This window comes from Tamandua tetradactyla, chromosome 17 (genome assembly GCF_023851605.1).
Source record: "Tamandua tetradactyla isolate mTamTet1 chromosome 17, mTamTet1.pri, whole genome shotgun sequence".
NCBI classification, from domain to species: domain Eukaryota; kingdom Metazoa; phylum Chordata; class Mammalia; order Pilosa; family Myrmecophagidae; genus Tamandua; species Tamandua tetradactyla.
In genome coordinates, this window is record NC_135343.1 from 21,164,867 (window position 1) to 21,186,769 (window position 21,903).

General features: G+C 38.9%; 1 protein-coding gene across 7 annotated transcripts in view; it reads right to left on the minus strand.

The window, feature by feature from the left end:
- Positions 1 to 21,903, minus strand: part of FSHR (follicle stimulating hormone receptor) — a 200,018-nt gene that overhangs the window by 16,234 nt on the left and 161,881 nt on the right. For 4 of the 7 annotated variants that reach the window (XM_077134185.1, XM_077134183.1, XM_077134178.1 and 1 more), the window contains 4 exons: positions 16,565 to 16,636; positions 15,290 to 15,367; positions 9,952 to 10,020; positions 9,770 to 9,844 (listed from right to left, as the gene is read on the minus strand). In XM_077134185.1, the coding sequence (XP_076990300.1) occupies positions 9,770 to 9,844; positions 9,952 to 10,020; positions 15,290 to 15,367; positions 16,565 to 16,636 (294 nt within the window). The remainder of the gene's footprint in view (positions 1 to 9,769; positions 9,845 to 9,951; positions 10,021 to 15,289; positions 15,368 to 16,564; positions 16,637 to 21,903) is intronic. The other 3 variants (XM_077134179.1, XM_077134184.1, XM_077134182.1) reach the window with 2 other exon arrangements.

The following is a 21,903-nucleotide window of genomic DNA, read 5'->3' on the forward strand; positions in this document are numbered from 1 at the left end:
TCCCTTTTCAGTGTTTGCAGTATATTCCTCACGTATTTTGGGGCATTCTGATTCGGTGCGTAAATATTTATGATTGTTATGTCTTCTTGTTTAATTGTTCCTTTTATTAGTATATAGTGTCCTTCTTTGTCTCTTTTAACTGTTTTACATTTGAAGTCTAATTTGTTGGATATTAGTATAGCCACTCCTGCTCTTTTCTGGTTGTTATTTGCATGAAATATCTTTTCCCAACCTTTCACTTTCAACCTGTGTTTATCTTTGGGTCTAAGATGTGTTTCCTGTAGACAGCATATAGAAGGATCCTGTTTTTTAATCCATTCTGCCAATCTATGTCTTTTGATTGGGGAATTCAGTCCATTGACATTTAGTGTTATTACTGTTTGGATAATATTTTCCTCTAACATTTTGCCTTTTGTATTATATATATCACATCTGATTTTCCTTCTTTCTACACTCTTTTCCATATCTCTCTCTTCTGTCTTTTTGTATCTGACTCTAGTGCTCCCTTTAGTATTTCTTGCAGAGCTGGTCTCTTGGTCACAAATTCTTTCAGTGACTTTTTGTCTGAGAATGTTTTAATTTCTCCCTCATTTTTGAAGGATAATTTTGCTGGATATAGGAGTCTTGGTTGGCAGTTTTTCTCTTTTAGTATTTTAAATATATCATCCCACTGTCTTCTAGCTTCCATGGTTTCTGCTGAGAAATCTACACAAAGTCTTATTGGGTTTCCCTTGTATGTAATGGATTGTTTTTCTCTTGCTGCTTTCAAGATCTTCTCTTTCTCTTTGACCTCTGACATTCTAACTAGTAAGTGTCTTGGAGAACGCCTATTTGGGTCTAATCTCTTTGGGGTGCGCTGCACTTCTTGGATCTGTAATTTTAGGTCTTTCATAAGAGTTGGGAAATTTTCAGTGAAAATTTCTTCCATTAGTTTTTCTCCTCCTTTTCCCTTCTCTTCTCCTTCTGGGACACCCACAACACGTATATTTGTGCGGTTCATATTGTCCTTGAGTTCCCTGATACCCTGTTCAAATTTTTCCATTCTTTTCCCTATAGTTTCTGTTTCTTTTTGGGATTCAGATGTTCCATCCTCCAAATCACTAATTCTATCTTCTGTCTCTTTAAATCTATCATTGTAGCTATCCATTATTTTTTCTATGTTTGCTACTTTATCCTTCACTTCCATAAGTTCTGCGATTTGTTTTTTCAGTTTTTCTATTTCTTCTTTATGTTCAGCGCATGTCCTCTTCATGTCCTCCCTCAATTTATCGATTTCATTTTTGAAGAGGTTTTCCATTTCTGTTCGTATATTCAGGATTAGTTGTCTCAGCTCTTGTGTCTCATTTGAGCTATTGGTTTGTTCCTTTGACTGGGCCATATTCTCAATCTTTTGAGCGTGGACAGTTATCTTCTGCTGCTGGCGTCTGGGCATTTATTCAGATTTTTCTTGGTGTTGGACCCAGCAAGGTTGTAATATTTTTCTGTGAAATCTCTGGGTTCTGTTTTTCTTATCCTGCCCAGTAGGTGGCGCTCGTGGCACACGTTTGTCTGCGGGTCCCACCAGTAAAAGGTGCTGTGGGACCTTAAACTTTGGAAAACTCTCGCCGTCCGGGGGGTTCGCTAGCCGAAACGGCTTGAGCCGGCCCGGGGTCCGAACGCAGGGAGGGTTGCTGGTCGCCGCAGCCAGGGAAAGAGCCCGTCCGAATTTCCTAGTCGGCCCTGGGCAACAAGCGTGGCGGGAGGGCGCCAGCGGCAGCGGCCCGCCCGAGAGAGTGCACGTTCCCCGGGAGTCACGGGTTTGGAAGGGGCCTCCCCCACCCGTCACCGTTCTCCGCGGCCTGGGGGTTTCCGATCCAATTCTCTCAGTTGGTCTGGGGGCTGCGCGTGGTGTGGGCGCCAGCCGTCTTTGTTTCAGGGGACCGCCTCTCCAATTCTCCCAGCCGGCCCGGGAAGGGGGAAGGGAGTAACTCCGGCCGCTTGCCACCCCGCCCGGTAAGGCCCGCGCGCCTCGGCAATCTCACCCGAGCTGCTTCTCTCAGCCAGCCAGCCGTTCCAGGATGGGGTACGCTGCCTTTTTTATCTCTGTTGTGGCTTTGGGCGCTTTCTGTATCGTTTCTACTCCCCTAGTAGGTGTCCTGGAGAAGAAACTAAGATCCGCGCGTCTTACTAAGCCGCCATCTTCCAGGAAGTATATTGATTGCAAATTTTTTGACACACTTCCCATCAAGAATCTATTGTCCGTTCCTTGGCTCTAGGCTGAACCTTGATGACTTTGGCTAATAGAGACATGATGCTGGGCTATTCTCAACCTAATGTTTAAGAGCACTGACAGCTATCACCTTGTTTGGGAAAATCCAAGCCGTGAAAAGGCCCTGGAAGATGATATGTCACATGGTGAGATGTGTGTGTATGTGTGTATATGTATGTATGTGCGTATATGTTTATGTGTGTTTGTGTGTTGGGGGGGATTGGTCAGGGAGCACTGAGGCAGCAGACATGTGAGTAAAGAGAAAACTTGGTCCCCCAGACCCGCTGTCTCTAAACACATGGATCAGAGACAAACTGCCCAAATTCCTGAAATACAAAATTCTGAAGAAAATGAAATGGTTGTTTCAGCCACTGTTAGGGGTAGTCTGTTACCCAGCAATAGAGAATTAAAGTAGACTGTCACTGAGGTCTTTATAATGCCATTACTTTAAACAGTAGTAGAGGTACTTTTCCTTGAAAGCCAATAAGAGCACTCTATTCTGCATTCTTTCTGCCTCTTTCATCACTTGCTATGTTTTGCTTTTGTTACTAGCTCTTTATATTTGCATTTTAGCTATGCTGGAGGGCAGAGGACTGCATGCATCCTCAGTGCCTGTTGCATTGTAAGCACCCAGAAAATTGCTACTTTGTTTGAAGGTATGCTAGGGAATGACATTGAAGTGGGATTGGGAAAGGGAATAGATAGATCACCCAGCCAACTGTGACATCTTCTGACCTCCAGCAATTATGAAGAATCTTGCACCTTGTGTTATCTCTTCTGTTGTTCCATACCCTTTGACTTTTCATGGTATAATCATTTTGTCTTCTCAACCAGATTTCGGTTACCCTAAAAGCAGGGATTAAGATGCTTTTGTGTGCTGTGTTGTATCTGACACAAGGCTGGGCTCATGAAATATATTCCATGGATAGCTGACATAGATATCCGAAATGCCTTAGGATAGTAATAAAAATGAGAGGTTGAAGGAAGTCTTACAGGACAGCTGAGTCTAAAGGGAGTGAGACATAAGGCAGACTGAGAGAAAATCTGGATTTAGAGTAGCTTAGCAAAATGGTGTTTCTGCATATGGCAATTACATGTGACCAAGAATATCAAAGGCACCAAGGAAGGGAGTAACCTTCTGCAAAGTTTAGAAGATAGACATGTGTTGGGGAATAAACAGAGTAACTTGTTGATCAGTGGATTTGAATGCAATCCAATGCCTAGGCATTATATTGGGAAGTCAGCATGGGAATTTTTGGTGCTTTTCTGTCTGCCCAGAGATCTGGAACTAGCTTTTATTTTCAGATTCCTCCTTATCACAGATACAAAATCCAGGTGCTGCTGCCATTTGCAGTGGGTGGCTTTGCTACTGTTGGTCTAAGGCATCTTGTCAGTGTGTTGGAATCCAGATCTTATACTGGTAGATGTTGAAAAGAGGGAGCTGTTGATAAGAGAGATGTGTAAAGTCACTTAGAGTTCATGCAGAACTTTTGCTTATACTAAAGCAAAAATCTTTAGTGCAAGAGGTTCCTAGGTAATAGACATGGCAACAGAAGTCTTTATAGAATTTCTTAAATCTTCCTTGATATATACTGGAATGATCAAACATGGAACCTGTCAAGACTTCCAGATATTGGAATGGCAGAAAAATAATGTTTCTCCAGTATCTCCATGGATTAAAAAAAATCTATAGAAATTTATATCACCATGGACAAAGGTGAGATAACTGTTCAGAGTGATTCCCACTTTTCCTCTTTGTTCCCCTAAAACATGGTCACATCCCCTCTACCAAATATATACATAGACACCCACAAGCACATATCCTCTGTTTCCTGGCTTTGAGCCTCCCACATGGCTTGAACTTCCAATGATAGATTTTAATTCCTTTGTAAAAGCAATCTCCACTGTTAGGATACAAATATCCCTCGAGGAGTAACAAATAAGACATTAATAATTACTCACATCTTCATAGAAGCAGGTTATTGAGATGATCGACTAAAGGTGGGCATGGAGAGAAGCCAAAAACATAAAGCATGTCACAGTGAGGGTATTCAGGTAGGTTATTCTGATCAACATTTTGAGGAATAAAGAGAATCAAAGCATGGGATCAGATCTCTGAGCCTTGAAAGCCAAGCAGAAGAGTTTAGAATTTATATGAGCAAAAGAATACTTGTTGAAAGCTCAATTTTAGACTTTAAAAGGGTGCCAGGCATAGAGTAGGTGTTCAATAAATATTTGTTAAAGGAGTTGGCAGGAGAAAGTCTCAAAGGTAGGAAGGGGATGATGTGGCGATTCCAGTAATTGAGGCATAGGATGATAAGAACTTCCCTCTCCTTCACAGTGTCACATCACCTGTTAAAAGTCACTGTATCACAGGATGACAAGGATTTATTGGGCATGTGATCTGTCTTATTATAACCTCCTGTGAAAATTTCTGATGCAGCCCTCATTGTACTGGGCTTTAGCATCTGCCTTTCATTAAAATGTGAGATACTTTAGGGCAGGTACTGTTTTTTGTTTTGTCTTGTTTTTTTAAATATCTATCCTCTATACCTAGCGTAGCACTCAGACACATATTAAACAGTTATTAAATGTATGATTTGTATGACCCAGAATGCTTACTTTATTACTGACATTGTTCCTGGACCTGGTGAACTGGACAAGGGGTAAGGGGAAATTAGGAGTTGGTGTTTTTAATTGTTCCCTTTAAGCAATCACATTGGTTAATATTCTACCGCATGTTCTATTCTGGCAGTGACTGGGTTTGAGAATTGAAATCCTTAAAAATACCAACAGGAAACACCCTGGGACACTGGTGGAACTGTGGAGATTTAGTAATCCTAAATTGTTTCAACATTGTTAGGATTCTTGGCTTGGAGACAAAAAGCAGAAAGGAAGACAGCAGTTGGCAATATAACGCCAACTCAGGAGATGCAGGAGTTAAACACTGCTCTGTGCCCTGTTTAATAAAGTGTGTTATAGCCAGGACCACAAATTTGATTTGAACAATTTCTATTTTTCCCAGAAAAGATGTTATTACAGGTCAATCATTTCCATAAGTGAGAGCACATTTCTGGTGTATACTATACTGACAGATGGCTAGAAGACCTCTCTTTCGTGATCCCAGGCGGGATAAAAAGGCAATTTACTATCTATAGGACTGTGGGTACAGTGGTAATGGAAGAGAATCATTCTTATACAAATAACTCAGTGTTTGAATCTGAACTATCAAATGAATCTGAGCTATAGCCAAATCAATTTGATAAAGCATCAGAATATGATTGTACTGTCTCCAACTTGCAAAGGCAATGCATTAAATTTTCCCCACAGGGAACTGTTTCCCAAGGAAACAACAATTGCTCGATTGCTTAAAAAAAAAAAAAAAAAGGCTTGCGTGAGTTCAGAACATCAGGTGAAAACCCAGATGGCTGCTGATGTTCAAGGTTGGGACTCATGAGGAACAAATCAGGAGGCTGGGCCACTCCTCTAAAACTTGATGGAGCTTGTCTGGGTGCTCCTGGCTTTTCTCTATGTTCATTTCTCTTTGCGATTGTGCCGCTTTGAAAGTATTATTATGTATCCTAGAAAAGCCATGCTTTAATCCTGAACCAATCTTGTGGGATCAGCCATTTCTTTAAATCCTGATTCAATAATGGAGGTTGCAATCTTATGATTAGATTATCTCCATGGTGATGTGGCACACCCAATTGTGTGCATTAACTTTTGATTAGATGGAGGTGTTATTCCACCCATTCCAGGTGGGTCTTGAATAGTTTATCAAAACCCTTTAAAAGAGGAAGCATTTTGGAGAAACGACATTGTCTAGAGAAATGACAGAAGCCTCAGAGCCAACAAAAACTTTACAGCAGAACTGACACAGATGTAGACACGTGGAGAACAAAGACACTGATGTTTGGAACTGCAGACATTGCCATGAGATATTAAGCATATGCAGAACCTGGAGAGGCAGATACTAGCCACATGACTCCCAGCTGACAAAAGTGTTCCTAACCATGGACCTTCCTTGAATTAAGGTACCCTCTTGTTGGTACCTTAATTTGGGCGATTTTATTGCCTTAGAACTGTAAACTTGTAACTTATTAAATTCCCCTTTTTAAAAGCCACTTCAGTTCTGGTATATTGCATTCCGGCAGCTTGCAAACTCACACAGCAATGATACAGCTCATCTTTATACCCTCAGGTTTCAGTAGCCCTGTTCTCACTCAACTCAAAACTATGCCTTCATGAAAGGAACCATCATTGGTTTGGGTGACCTCTCTTAACCCTTTCAAATCCCATGCACATATCTTTCAGGACAAATGACTAACCACAATTAGTTTGTGGAGGGTATATTTTGGAGAAAGGAGCCTGTTTCCCAATTTAACATTGGTTCTAGGGCAGTGATCTTAAAGAATCCTGTCTGGACCAGCAGCATTGATTTTACCTGGGAATTTGTTAGAGATGGAAATTCTCAGGCCCTACTCTATACTTGGTGAATCAGAAACTCTGGGGATCGTCAATCTGTGTTTTTATAAGACCACCACATGATGGAACCACTTGGTGGTTCCATTTGGGAACTACTATATAGGGTAATTGAAAAGCACGTGCAACCAGAAATTGCCCTTGGCTCAAGAGAGCCTCCTTGCCCTTGGAAAAGAGGAAGTAAAAATTTCACTATTTGCAGATGACATGATCCTATAGAGTCCCCCCAAAAACGACAACAAAGCTACCAGATCTAATAAACAAATTTAGGAAAATTTTGGGACAAATCAACATGCAAAAATCAGTAGCATTTCTATACACTAGTAATGAACAATCTAAGGAGCTAATCAAGAAAAAATCCATTTACAATAGCAAATAAAAGAATCAAATATCTTGGAATGAATTTAACCAAGGATGTAAAAGACTTGTACACAGAAAACTGCTAAAAGAAGACCTAAATAAATGGAAGGACATTTCAGGTTCATAGATTAGGAAAGTAAATATCATTGAGATGTCAATTCTACCTAAATTGATTCATAGATTTAACACAAGCCCAACGAAAATTCCAACAGCCTCATTTGCATAAATGGAAAAGCTAATTATGAAATCTAGGGGTTCTGAATAACCAAAAACAACTTGAAAAAGAATAAATTTGGAGTTCTCATACTTCTTGACTTAAAAGTATATTTAAAAGCTACATTGGTCAAAACAGCATGGTTATGGTATAAAGATGAAATATTGACCAATGGAATTAAATTGAGAGCTCAGAAATAGGCCACTGCATCTATGGCCAATTGATTTTTGACAAGGCTGCCAAATACACTAACTGGGAAAGAATATTTTCTTCAACAAATGGTGCTGTGAGAACTGGGTATCCATATGCAAAAGAAAGAAAGAGAACACTTTCTCCGCCATATACAAAATTAACTCAATGGATCAGGGGCCTCGGTATAAAATCCAGGACTGTAAAACTTCTAAAAGAAAATGTAGGGAAGCTTCTTAAAGATCTTGTGGTAGGCAGTGGTTTCTTAGACTTTATACCCAAAGCAAAAGCAATGAAGGAAGTTATAGATAAATGGGAACTCCTCAAAATTAAAAGCTTTTGTGCATCAAAGGACTTTGTGAGGAAAGTGAAATGGCAACCTACTGTTGGAGGTAGGAGATAATCTTTGGAAACTGCATATCTGATAGGGGTTTAATATCCAGAATATATAAAGAAATCCTACAACTCAATGATAAAAACAAAACAACCCAATTTAAAAATGGATGAAAGATTTGAATAGACATTTCTCCATAGAAGCAATACAAATGGCTACAAAGCACATTAAAATATGCTCAATATCACTAGCTATTAAGGAAACATAAATCAAAACCTCAATGAGATTATCAGATCACAGTTACCAGAATGGCTACTATTAAAAACTACAAGTGTTGGAGAGAATGTGGAGAAATAGGAAACTCATTCACTGCTGGTGGGAATGCAAAATGGTGCAACCACTGTGGAGCATAGTTTGGTGGTTTCTAAAGAAACTAACTGTAGAATTATCATATGATACAGCAATCCTGCTGCTAGATATATACCCAGAAGAACTGAAAGCAGGTACTCAAACAGATATTTGCACACTGAGGTACATAACAACATTACTTAAAATTGCCAAAAGATGGAAGCAACCCAAGGGTTCATCAATCGATGAATGGATAAACAAAATGTGGTATTGACATATGATGAAGTATTATTCAGCTATAAAAAAGAATGAAGTTCTGATGTATGCGACAGCATGAATAAACCTGAGAACATGATGCTGAATGAAATAAACCAGACACAAAAGGACAAATATTACATGATTTCACTATTATAAACTAATTATATTAAACGAACTCATAGAATATAGGTTAACGGGAAATAGATTGGTGTTAAAGAATGGGGAGTTGCCACTTAACTTGTACAGAATTTCTATTTAGGCTGATAGTAAAGGTTTGGAAATGGATGGTGGTGATGGTAGCACTTTATTGTGAGTATAGTCAATAGCACTGAACTGTAAGTTGAATGTAGTTAAAAGAAGAAACCTTAGGATATATATATTACTAAAATAAATATTAAAAGATAAACTATAGGACTGTACAATACAGTGAATCCTATTGTAGATGATGGACTATAGTTATTAGTACAACTATTAGAATGTTCTTTTGTGAATTATAAGATATATATGATACTAATATGAAAGGGTGATAATAGGGTGGCATATGGGAAAAAACACCTAATATAAGTAGTGGATGATAAAACTATTTTAGAACTTTTCCTTCATCAACTGTAACAAAGGTAACTACTGTTTAAAAAAATAGTACAATTAATTTAAGAAGTGCTATCATTAATAGTAACAAATGTTCCACACCAATGCAAGGTGTTGGTGATGGGGTGGTATACGGGAATCCTGTATTTTATATGTAATTGTTTTGTCAACTCATCACTTCTCTAATAAAAAAAAATGACCTTGATCACCAGCTGTCTTAGTAGCTGTGATGGTTCAGTTCCTGTGTCAGGTTGGCTAGGTTATAGTGCCCAGTTGTTTGGTCAAGCAAGAACTGGTCTGATTGTTATTGTTGGGGTATTTTATGGATTTAAAATTATTAATCAGTTAATTATGCCTATGGCTAATTACATCTACAATACACAAAGAAGGTGGCTTTCATCAACGAGAGGCATCTCCTCATCCAGTCAGTTGAAGGCTTTAAAGGGAGAACTGATGATCTCAGCAGTCAGAGAGGACATTTTCTCTACTCCAGACAATCAGCTTCTCCTGGGGAGCTCCCTGAAGCCTTTATTGAGTTTCCAACTTGCGTCTTGCCCTAGGAATTTGTACTTGCCCATCTCCATGGTAGTGTGAGCCAATTCCTATGATAAATCTCTAAATATTTACTTATGTGTCCTGTCAGTCTTATTTTTCTGGAGAAGGCTGACTAATCCAGAGTCTTTTCTGAATTGCAGAGTTGACTTTACACACAGAGCTTGTACACAGAGAAATGGGGGGAGCTACTCACAGAATGATTGGTCCAGAAGCTCCCTGGAAAATATCATTAGGCAGTTCTTCCAAATTATTGTTGTCACTTAGATTGCTAGGGACAGAGATGAGGAAAGGAAGAAACATAAAGTTACATAAATATTACTGTTACAAGAGCCATTTCCTTCTAAATGGCTTGGAAGAATAGTCAAGGCTACTTACAGCTCATCTAGTTGGGTTCCATTGAATGCACAGTTGTGTATTTTTTGAATCCCATTCTTATTCAGCCACCTGAAATAAAGGGCCCATTAAAAAGGCAATAATATCAGATGGAAACAATACAGGGGTTTCATAATTAGAAGCACTGAGGCAAGATCATCTAGCATGGTGTAGTGGCGTAAGTAAAATACCTAACCTTAAGGCTGGGTGGAAGGGAGACTGATTTATCACTGTATAACGTTTTGTAACTTTTAAAGTTTGCATTATGTACATGTATTTCATATTGAAAAAAATAAATGAAATTTAATATTTAAAAAGGCACAGAGGGCAGGCCATGATGACTCAGCAGGCAGAGTTCTCGCCTGCCATGTCCAAGACCCGGGTTTGATTTCCGGTGCCTGCCCATTAAGGAAAAAAAAAAAAGGGCACAAGAGGCACAGCAGCTTGGATCCTCTAGGGTCTTGGCATATATCATCCATGTGCAGAAAAGACACCATGGAGGAGGCAAACCAAGATCTTTCCCCATCCTAAAGGACAGAAGTCATAGAATTATCGAACAAGTGCTTATAAGGCAGCATAAGAACGCTGTCATTTGTCTCTAATGCTTTGAGCCTTTCACCCTTGCTCACCCATAGCAGCAGGCCTAGCTGTCATCAAAAAGTGATCTAATTAAGCTGTCAGACAACCTGAACATCTCCTATGACCCATAGGGACCTGGTTATTAGAGATTTGTAGAGGCTCTGGGTTAGGGCAGAAAGGAAAAGAAGTCAATTACAAGGCATGTGGGCTGTGGCAGAACGAGGTGGTGTGAGTGGACATGGGAGGAGACGCTGGAGTGGGGATAGAACAGTCACCCTGATTGTGTTAAGAAGGTCAGTATGCAGGTTTGTTTGGACAGGGGAGCCCAAGGACACTTGGGCTGACAACTCCCCATTGCTCTACTCCTGGGTGCATCTGCAAACAAAATAAAAAATCCAAGGTTGGGAGAGTTTAGTCCCAACAGCCTCTGATTGCCGGCTCCTGTTTTGCAGTAAGGTCTTTTTGACTGTCAGGTTCAGTGAATTTACAAATAACTCTGTTCAAAAACCTGACCCAGGGAAGATCCTGTGTCTTCAGGACTTTTGATTATTTCGTGGGCTGCAGTGGATAAACTTCGAAAAGTTTAAAATCATGGGAGAGAGACTGCACTTTTTTCCTCCTCCAGAAAACTTGTTTTAGCTAAAAAAAATCCAGAGAGGAGCAAGGTATATCTTTTAAAACATTAAGAAACAATTAGGGTGTTCTGACAGCCAAGAAGCGGCTAGGTCCCCTCCCCATCCTGCCCCCACCTATGTACAAGAAAGTCTCTCCTAATAGGCACATCTGATCGTCTGGCTTATTTGTTGGCCTGTCCAGGGTAGTGAGAGTCAGAGAGCAGTCAAATTTAACCCTAGAGGTTTTGGATCGAACACAAGGGGCTATAAACTTTTTCTGTAGATGACCAGATAGAACATCTTTTAGGTTTTTGTGGGCCAAGAGACGAAATTGAGGACATGATATAGGAACTTTATATAACAAGAGATAAACATGCTTCCATAATTTTAAAATTCAAAATGTAATTATAATTGGAGTACAGTTTATTTTTTGTAATGCAGGTCTATCACTAAGAAGAATGGTATTCTGTTTGGGGGACAATAACATTTTGCTTAATTTATGTTTAAAGTTAGTGTTTCCTACCATCAGATTGTTTTGCAGATGTTCATTTGTAGAAACCATTCTTAGCTTATGGCTAGATTTGGTCCCATGGGCTGACCCTTAACCCAAGGGGTGTGCAAATGCATATGGGCACCGTCTATTCTTCTGTAAAAAAGATATTTCCTGCACATGTATATGGTGCATATAGATGTCTCTATGATTAAATAAAATACTGAGTAATTTAAAAGAGTTATTATAATCAGATTGATCTTTTTGATAGTTGGGTTCAGGCGTCAACTTGGCCAGGTGAGGATGCCCCATTGTTCTGTTTCTGTGGACTTAAATCATCAGTTGTGAAATTCATCCATGGCTGATTATGTTTGCGGTGGGCTAAGGAGAGTGCCTTCCACAATGACTGAGCTTTAATTTAATTAGCTGGAGGTTTAAAAGAGAGATGTCAGAAGAGAGCTCAGCAGCTCAGCATATTTCATCTTAGCACTTGTGGCTCAGCCCAGTTTGGAAATGCAGAACAGAATCACCCCTGGGAAAGCCGTTGGAACCCAGAAGCCAGGAGAGAAGGCAAGCAGACGTTGCCATGTACCTTCCCATGTGACAGAGAAACTCAGATGAGAGCTAGCTGCCTTTCCTCTGAAGAACTATAAATTTTTAAGCAAATAAATCCCCTTAGTAAAAGCTGATCCATCTCTGGTGTGTTGCGTTCTGGCAACTTTAGCAAACGAAAACAGGCTTCTTTTAGGTTTACGAATTTTCTCAGTCAACTGATCTTATGTGGGGAACGGGGTAGAATTTTTTTAATGTTAAAAAAGTCTCATCACACAAAACCCAAATTATTTGCAGTACTCCTGTTCCAGGTTTATGTTAGCCAATGTGCTCAAACTGCTATCAAAGCTTCAGCTAAGGAACAAGAGGAGCAAGGATTCTTCTTAGTAATTTTGAATCCCTTGGGACAAAACCAATGTGTTCACTAAGTAGAGGTTCAGGAACCTGCCCTCAACCTAGAGTGAAGATGTTGGGAGGACCTGGTTGATTAAAAATCTCGGAGGGGCAGGCAGTGAGATGGGAGCAGGCTGAGGATAGGAGGGGACACATATGAAGTGAGCCCCTCTTGTGGGGATGGAGGTGGGGTAGAGGGTGCTAGGAGTTGTCACACATGTGCCATTTCTTCAAAATTAGGTGTTTCTGCTGGCTGGCCTTAGCTAGTGCTTTCCTGGATGCTCTACCTTTAGGGACAGGGTGGACTGGAGAAGGGCTCAGACACCTCTACAGGATGGGCTTTTAGTGCTTATTTCCCTCTGAGTCAATAGCCAAGTGACTCATAATCCTTTATTTTGGGGCTGTTTTAAAGAATCACTTGATTAGTTAATTTATTTTGAGAACATGGCCTCAGGATTTTGAAAAAATCCTGAGGCAGATGTAACACCCAAACAAAGAGCAGTTGGAGACTTAAGCTATGGTGAGTATAAATCTTCTGGTTCTATTATCTATCGGATTAAGGACAAACAGAGGTAAGGAAAATGGATCATGTTTTCATAAATGTGAGTCTACCTTTTAGTGACATGTCTGAGAAGTGTTGATTCTTAAAAGAAAACTATCCTCTCCTGGAAAGTATTTTCCTAAATTCTGGAGAATCACACAGTCCATGAGCAGAAATCAGTGAGAAGTGGATGGAGTTTGCAGAGTTCTTTTGTAGGTTTGGGTTTGCAAAGCTACCTTGGGCAGTTCTTATTTCCTCAGGCAGTTCTTATTTCCTCCGGGACTTTACCTCCAGCTGGGGAGAATTGAGCTCGGTAGATCAGGATGCCTTGCCTAAGTCTTATGGTCTGGCCAAAAAGGATGTGTCAATATGCAAAGCTGTGCAAATGATAGTAGTACACTTCCTCCTAATTACATATTTCCCATAAAAATGAATATTTTATTATTAATAAATTTGTCACATTACAACATTATTTTAAAATCAATATGTTTAAAAATGACATGTACATTTAGATCAAGATTTAAAGACACAAATAACCAGGTACAACTGATCACATTTGTCACTGACTGTCTCCCTCCATGATGTAGTCCAGGAATTCTTTTACTGTTGCCTTTGTTTACAACCCAGGGGACTGGTGCTACTCAGACATACACTATTGCCTCCAAACCACCAGTGTTTATGTTTTATGCCTTCATGACTTTATTTTATTCCCTCTGCTTGCCATTTGCCAATTCTCCAGTTAAACCCCACTCATCTTTTAAAGCTCATCTTAAATACAGCCCCCCTTTCTCAGCCTTCCTTCAACCCTCACATTGTACACCAGTCAAAGTGAATTCTTTTACTCTTAGAATAATTGCTTACTCTTTTATTTTGCACACATTTCATTCAGCTTGAATTTTATTAGCTTATTAGTTCTGCTTTCCCTTCCTTTCATCCTTCCCATAGCCCATCACCTCATTGCAACACATGCCTCCTACACATATTGCACGGAGCGTGAGTTTATTGTGTAAAAGGAATAGGTATTACCTGTAATCTTTGTCCTAATACTTTGTGCTCTCAATACATGCCTTTGCTTTTATTTTTTTTATTTTTGCCTTCAAATATCTAATTCATCTGCTAGTCTGTTTTCAAAGCTTTTGTTGTTCTAATGAATCAATTTTACACAAAATTCCTTAACGCATCAAAGTGTTTCTCATCCATGTCTACTATTTGCCCCTTCATAGCTCTCTTTTTTTAAACAGCTGGACTTCTGAGTCATATAGCTTTGAAAAGGGCTAAAATTATTTCTAGGCTGGAATTTACCTTTTGGATATACTGTTATATTTTTAGAAACACAACCTGGTATGTATATTTATTTTTGAGGGGGTGGTGGTGTGGTCACGGTCTGGGAATTCAACCCGCGTCTCCCGCGTGGAAGGTAAGCATTCTACCACTGAACCACTGGTGCACCCCCGCTATATGTATATTTAAAACACAATACTTTAGATGAAATGCTTTCCTTATAGATGTACTTGCAATTACGAGCCCTCAGATGTTATTCTGCATCTCTGACTTCCATAGATCTGGCAAACACTTGGGTAGCTTTTATTTCCTGGCCATCCTGTTGAGTAAGTCAACTGCCTTGTTGGCGCCAGGCACAAAAGATTAGAAGGTAGTTTATTTATGACATAGAGTATATGTGAAAAGTCAGAGTGAGTAACTTGAGTGTATTAAAAAGTGGTTGTTTTGAGAAAATGAGAAGTCATCTTATGCTCACCTTGGGCTGGAACAGGAGCTGGTAGGAATGGTTATGAGAATAGCCATGACTTCCTGATTCAGCCTCCTTCTTAGTTTTTTTCTATGGGCAACAGAAGCCTTGCCAGGCAATAACTAGCTTTATTGATGCATGAGTTATTCTGTCTTTGGAACAGATGTTGCATCACAGGAGACCATCATTCAAAGAGCAATTTTAAATACTTGAATCGCACCAGAGAATCATAAATTATTAACATGACTCCATGTTGTGATTCTGAAATGTAAAGATGGGAAATGAGAGAAAAACAGAACCAGAGGGTGACTTAAATGGCGAAAAAACCAAAGTTATCCAAACAAAAAAGGAGCATTCAATTATGAGAAAGAGATCATCAAATGAAAGCTCAAATGTTATGAGGTTGGATTTTTTTCCTTACTTACAGAATCACACTTTCAAAACTCAGCCCCATGAAAGAATTTCTTTCAATTGCATGGATATTTATGTTATCTTGAATGTCTCTAGAAGAAAGTACAGACAAATTAGATACTTATGTCAGCCTCACCATTTAGCTTTCCCACATTTAGTTTATTTGGCCCGATGTGGTTCTTGGCTGAGGCAATGTTTTAATACAATGATTATTCTGAAAGCTGATGAGCTCAACGTTTTGGAAACAATGGCCTCTAATTTATCTCTAGGACATCAGTTTTTCTTAACAACGGAATTGCAGACGCGCAGTGTGTGTTGTCTTTGTAGGTTTTTTTTAGCTAATCTCACAGTGTTAGGGTTCTCTCTAACATTTTTATTATTCTTGCCTGTATAATTGCTGTTTAATATGACAAAGACACTTGAGTCAACATTTTACTCCAGGCCAAATATCTCTACCCTCCTTAGTTGGGCCTTCATCTTACTCCTATCCCTTCTTAAAACTAGTTTTTCCTTCCTTCCTTGGGTCCTAAAACAATTTTATCATCGATTTTTTTTTCTTTCTGAAAGAGAATGGAGAAAGTCTTATTTTTCTGTTGATATTCCTCATCTTCCCGTCAGGTTTCCCTGTCAGGTACGACCTGACACCTAACTGATCAGAACAATTCAAGAAATTTAGGGAAGAAGCCTCTGTTTTTCTTTTTCTCTCCTTCCTTTCTCTCTAACTCCTTAAACCCATCCCCACTCCCCCCACCCCCTTTTTTTGGGTTCTGTCCAGATTCTTACAAGTTCACTATAGAAAACAAACTTGCTGTTTCACATTGCCCTCCTCCTTTTTCAAAATACAGATACCTTGGAAAAAGACAAACACATTATATCACAACATTTTAGTGTGACTTCGTTTGTCATATATTTTCTTTACGTCTCAGGAAGCATCAAAGTTCAGGAAGAAAGAGGAGAGGATGGTAGAAGATATGTGGGTTGTAGAGGGATGGCTATATAAAGCATCAAATAATGACTAAAGTAGAGATTTTCTGATTTGCCAAGAGCTGGCTCCATTGAACTACACACTCTTATTGAGGAGACTGTTGACTTTCTCCATACTGAGATTAGCCGGCCTGCAGGTAAGACTAAGGATGCTTGCTGCTTACTGTCCTACATCTGCTTACCTGCTACCCAGAGCAACACATTTGCAGGACAGGGACTGCACAATGCATATCAGAGGATCAGAGGTTGTTGGGAAAGACAGTTACTGAGTAAAGAGTTGGTAACCACTCAAAAAAATAACTTACAGTAGAACCTTTTGGAAAGATTGAATCTTGTGAACAGCTGGCAAATGCTTAATACCTGTGTTGGATATTAACCTACAGAGAGAGACAAAACAAGAGTGAGGGAAAAAAAATGAAGCTGGTTGTTTTAACAATTTTAATAGTATGATCTTTCTAAAATAAAAATATCAATTTTGACCTATCAGAAAAGTCTACCAGAAAATCCCATAATCATGTTTATGATTCCTATTTTAAGGTTCCAGGCAGGGTCTGGTAAGCATTGGTTCCTTAGAGAAAAGAAATTTACACTTCAGGCACAGAAGGGCTAGTATGCTACAATGCACACTTTTGTTTGAAGAAGAAAATAAGTTACCATGACCAAGAACAACATGGAACTAGAAAATAGAATTTCTTCAACTTATGTCCTGTTTCCTACCTCCTGGTCTCTTTGGAAAACTGCCCCTTCCCTACTCCAAGTGATTAAGAGTCAAGCATGAGATCCCAGGGTGTACATGTAAACTAAGCTGGGCCATCCTGACTCTCCTAGGAACTGGTTGGAGGTTGATTAGAGCTGGGTCTTTGGGCACCATCAGCCTTAAGAGATGGTCCAGAAATCTCTTTGGTTGAAACTTCCAGAGCTATCCTGGAATCTCTCCCAATCCTGGGGGTCTTGGCCCGGCTTCCCCAGGAAGGAGAGCCTAAGGGTGAATGAGTTCAGAGGTTTTGGGACAAGGAGAGTGAAACAAAGGAGGAAAGCTAATCAACACAAGGATGAGTTCACAAGTTGACCACTACTACCTGTGACTAGTTCTTAATCCCAAGGACTTGTCTGAGGAGATTTATAAAGTGGACCTCTGAAATGTTGGTCTGAGGCTATTAGGTGGACGCATTTATCCATAGACGTCCATTTCCTATTGGTTAAAGTTGTCCTCATGGTGTTAACTCTTCTATATTGTGTGTTTGTGAGGGCGCAGTAAGTTCCTGCTGGGCCTCCTCATGGTGGAGTCCCCAGGTCAGGAGGTGGGATTTGGATGAGGCCAGGCTAGGCACTGTACAGTTGCACCTGCACTAGGTTGGTTGAAACATGTGGGGACTGGCTGCCACAGTGATGGTAAAAAAAATTTCCACATGGAACATGAGAGGTATCTGACATACCAGTCTTCAGTTTTTTTTTTTTAATGTACAGTTTTTTTTTTGTTTATTTGTGTGTGTGTGTCAACATAAGTTTTTATTTCTCATGGATAAATTTTGAGGAGTAAGATTGTTGGGTCATATGGTGTGACCATTTCCCTCACTTCTGTGAGTTGCTAAGAATATTTCCATTATTTTCACCCCATCCCTTTACTATGTTGCTTGCCTAAACCAGAGTTGGTTTTAGATTGCTTGTGCCCATTGTTATGAAAGACCATGAGTGTTTTGGGTTTATAATCCTCGAGTAGACTGTGGTGTCTTGTCCTCTGCTTTTATATTCAGTCAGTGAATCCTACCTACCTATTGGTTCTCTCAAATATTTTCATCTCTCTTGATCCCAGTGATCTATGTCACTCCATCTTGGTCAACTCTTTTGACTACTTCAACAGCCCTTTTTTATTTGGGGGAAGAGGCAAGTAATATCCTTTTGTACAGAGAATTTGTTTTGTTGTTTATTCATGTAAAATTTACGTACAGAAAAAATGAACTCTTTTTGGTGTAGAAGTCTATGTGTTAAGATAAGTTTCTTTTTTTGGTAAGATAAATGCATATAGTTGTGTAACTGCCACCATAATTAAGATACAGAATAGTTCTGTCCTTCCCTCAAATTCCTTTTTACGGAACTTCGGTAGTTCACCTCTTCCTCTATCTTCTATCCCTAGCAGCCACTCATCACTTTTCTATTCCTATAATTTGCTTTTCCTGTAATGCCATATACATGGGATGATAGAATGTACAACTTTTTGAGTTGCTTACAATAATGCATTTGACATCATTTCATGTTGTGTATATCATTAGTTCATTCCTCTTTATTGCTGAGTAGTATCCCATGTTATGGACATACCACAGTTTGTTTATCCATTTACCAGTTGAAGGTCATTTCTGGGTTGTTTCCAAGTTTTGTGATTATAAAAAAAAGTCTGCTTTAATAATTTTTGTACAGGTTTTTTTTTTTAATTTGTATGTGTGTGTCACACATACAAATTAAAGTTTTTATTTCTCATAGATAAATTTTGAGGCATAAGATTGTTGGATCATATGGTATTGTATGTTTGACTTTAAACAAAAATGCAAACTATTTTCCAAAGTGTGGCTGTACTGTTTTGAATTCCCACCATTAATGTAAGAGAATATCAGTTATTCTGCATTCTTTGATTATTTAAAAAGATAAATACATACTTTGAATACAAAAGTAATACATATTTATTATGGGACTTGTGGAAAAATATTGAAAATATCTCCAGAAGAAAATAAAAATCATTATTGTCTCACTGTCCAGTGGTAACTTCTGTTAACCTTTGGAGTTTGAAGCTTCTACTAAAACAAGTAACTTATACATTTGTTCTCCATAGTGCCTGATAGTCTACACATTCCCAACAGAAACATTGCTCTAACCTTAAAAACCCACTAGCCCGATACTATTCTATCCCACATTTGTTATTTAATCATATCTAGCCTATTATTTTTAGATATCTTCCCATGTGTGTATGTTGTATCCCTTAATGAGATATCAGTGCAGGGGCAATATTTAATATTCTCTGACAATACCATACCTCTGTATGCAGGTTTGGAATGCAGTATGTGCCCATAAAATATTGTGTTAATTGGTTGGATGTTTCTAAACATTTTCTTGCTCTTGTTCCCAAGAATGTCTCAAAACCCTTTTTTTAGTTAACTTACTTGATAGGTATCACTACTATCAGGGGTAATAAGTCCTAAACAGGGGCAGGGAGATCTGGAGGCCAGAAATTAGGAGAATGTGCATGCCAAGTTTGTCATAAACAAGACACAAGTCATTTTATCTCTCCAGAATGGACAGGATGCAGACAGTATGAACACCGAGATAGAAATTATGCCAGACACCTGGTATATGTTGCCACAAAACCTCTTGGTTAATCATTTACTCCAGCTATTACCATGGCAACCACTGCACACAGATTTAACTTGTCAGATATTTGCCTCATCTGCACCTGATGTCTCTCATTTTCTGTCCTGGGCTTCTCTCTCACCTTCGAGCAGCACACCTATAGGAACATGCTCAACCATTCTGAGGTATTTCCAAATCTGGAAGTATGAGGGAGTTAACACCTTATTAGGCAACTCTTGCATAATGGTGAACTCTCCTCTTCTATTCCTTTGGGAACAATTCTGAGATATATTTTACTTGACACTTTAGGTGAACACTAGCCTGATTAAGCCACAATTTCCTAGTGATGATCATCTTGAAAATACATCCTTGATTTGGCTTTCCTTCCTTTCCCTCTTCCTAGACAATAATCTTTTTCCTTCAGTTTGGAACAAAAATATTCCAAAATAAACTCATTGCATTCATTTTTTGGCTTAAACATTTCTTGAAGAACCTAGGCTAAGAGAGATACCAATTGCACTGAATTTCACACTTTTACATGGACTCATTGATGGTTGCTTTCTCCATCTAATTCATGTTTTTCTGTAGTTACAGCCCAAGCCTTTTTCTATTTCTTCTTCCATAGCCATGTTTCTAGGAAGAGTTGTCTGCACATGCCATCTTAATTTTCTCATATCCTCTTCATCTTCACGCGGCTCCAATCTGATTTCCTCCTGCACCTGCCCACTGAAATCATTTTATCATGTCAAAACCCACTGACCTGCTAACCACCAAATCTAATGAACACTTTTAATTCTTATTTGATTAGCCCTCTAAAGAACATTTAGTACATTGGTTTGTCTCTCTCTTCTATTATTTTCTATCACATTGCACTCTTCTGGTTTTCTTCCTTCTCCTCTGTTATTCCTTTTTTAGCTTTCATTGTTGAACCCCCTCCTCTACCGTCCTCTAGGCCTCTTGCTTTTTTTTCTCAATAACTTGGACACATCTTTCCCATGACTTAAGAACTATTAACATGCTGATACCTTCCAGGTTCATATTTGCCTTCTAAGATCTAATTTTGTATTTCTAATGAAAGCTTACCTGACACATCCTCCTTGGTGTCTCATTGGCACAGCAAACTAGGCTTTTCGCTACACTCCCACCTTCATCAAAACTGCTCCTCCTCAATTCTTCCCTATGAATACTTTCATCATCTATCAATGGTTTGCTAAAAATGTGATAGTCATACTTCTTCTTCCTCAGTTTCCAACATCCATCTATCTCAAAGTCCTCTTTGAGTCCATTTCCAAAATATTTCTTGATTCCACTCAATTCCTCCCATCTCCACTGACACTGTTCTCCAACAAGCCACTGGTATTTTTCCTCTGTATTTCTGCTTTAGTCTCCTAAGTGTTCTTGATGCATTTAATCTTGCCCTCTTGCAATCAATTATCCATACAGTACATGGAACATTCTTTTTTAAGAAATGTAGATCAGATGGTTTTACTCCTCTGTTTTTAATGCTTTAGTTCTTTCCCATATTGCTCTGGAAAAAAAAATCGTGCTCCTTACTGCCTGTTCTTCCACCATTATCTCATGCTATTCTGGCAATGCTCTCAGCCCTGTAACTTTCACTTAGTTTCTCAAATAAACTAAGTTCTTTCCTGCCTTCTGGTATTTGCACATGCTCTATCTGGAAGGCTCACCCTCCAAAGTCTTCTCATCTGGCCAACTTCTACTCATCCTTGACAGCTGAATTACAAATGTCATTTCTTTAGAGAGTAGCTCCCTGATAAAAAATCTAAATTAGGGCCCCCAATTTAATCCCAGTAACCATATTCTTTCTAGCACGTTTCCATTTTAGCACTCATCAAAATTTTGCACTATATATCATTTTGTGTTTCTTTTTCAAGGTCTGTCTCTTCAAGCAAATTGTGAATGCGAAGAAGGCAGGAATTTTCTTTTTTCTAAAGAACCAACGTTGGTATGGTGTTTGGTGTATAATATGTTCTTGATGTTTATTAAACTCTTTATGCAAGGCAATATGTTTGTTATGTGCTGTCAAGAGATGAATGTACAAGAAGTTGTTCATTACACCTAACTAATTTGACATTATATGGGTAGCAATCTGGCCATCTCGCATAGTGAATCAATAAGAATTTTATTTAATTGAAGGAGGGAATAATTCATGATTGCCAAATGAGAATGGTACAAATGCATTATTTAATTCCAAAAAGATGAGCTTCCATAATCGCTATACTTATGGGATATCTATAGATATCTATGGGAGCACACTGAAATCTTTGATCTTTATAGAAAAGCA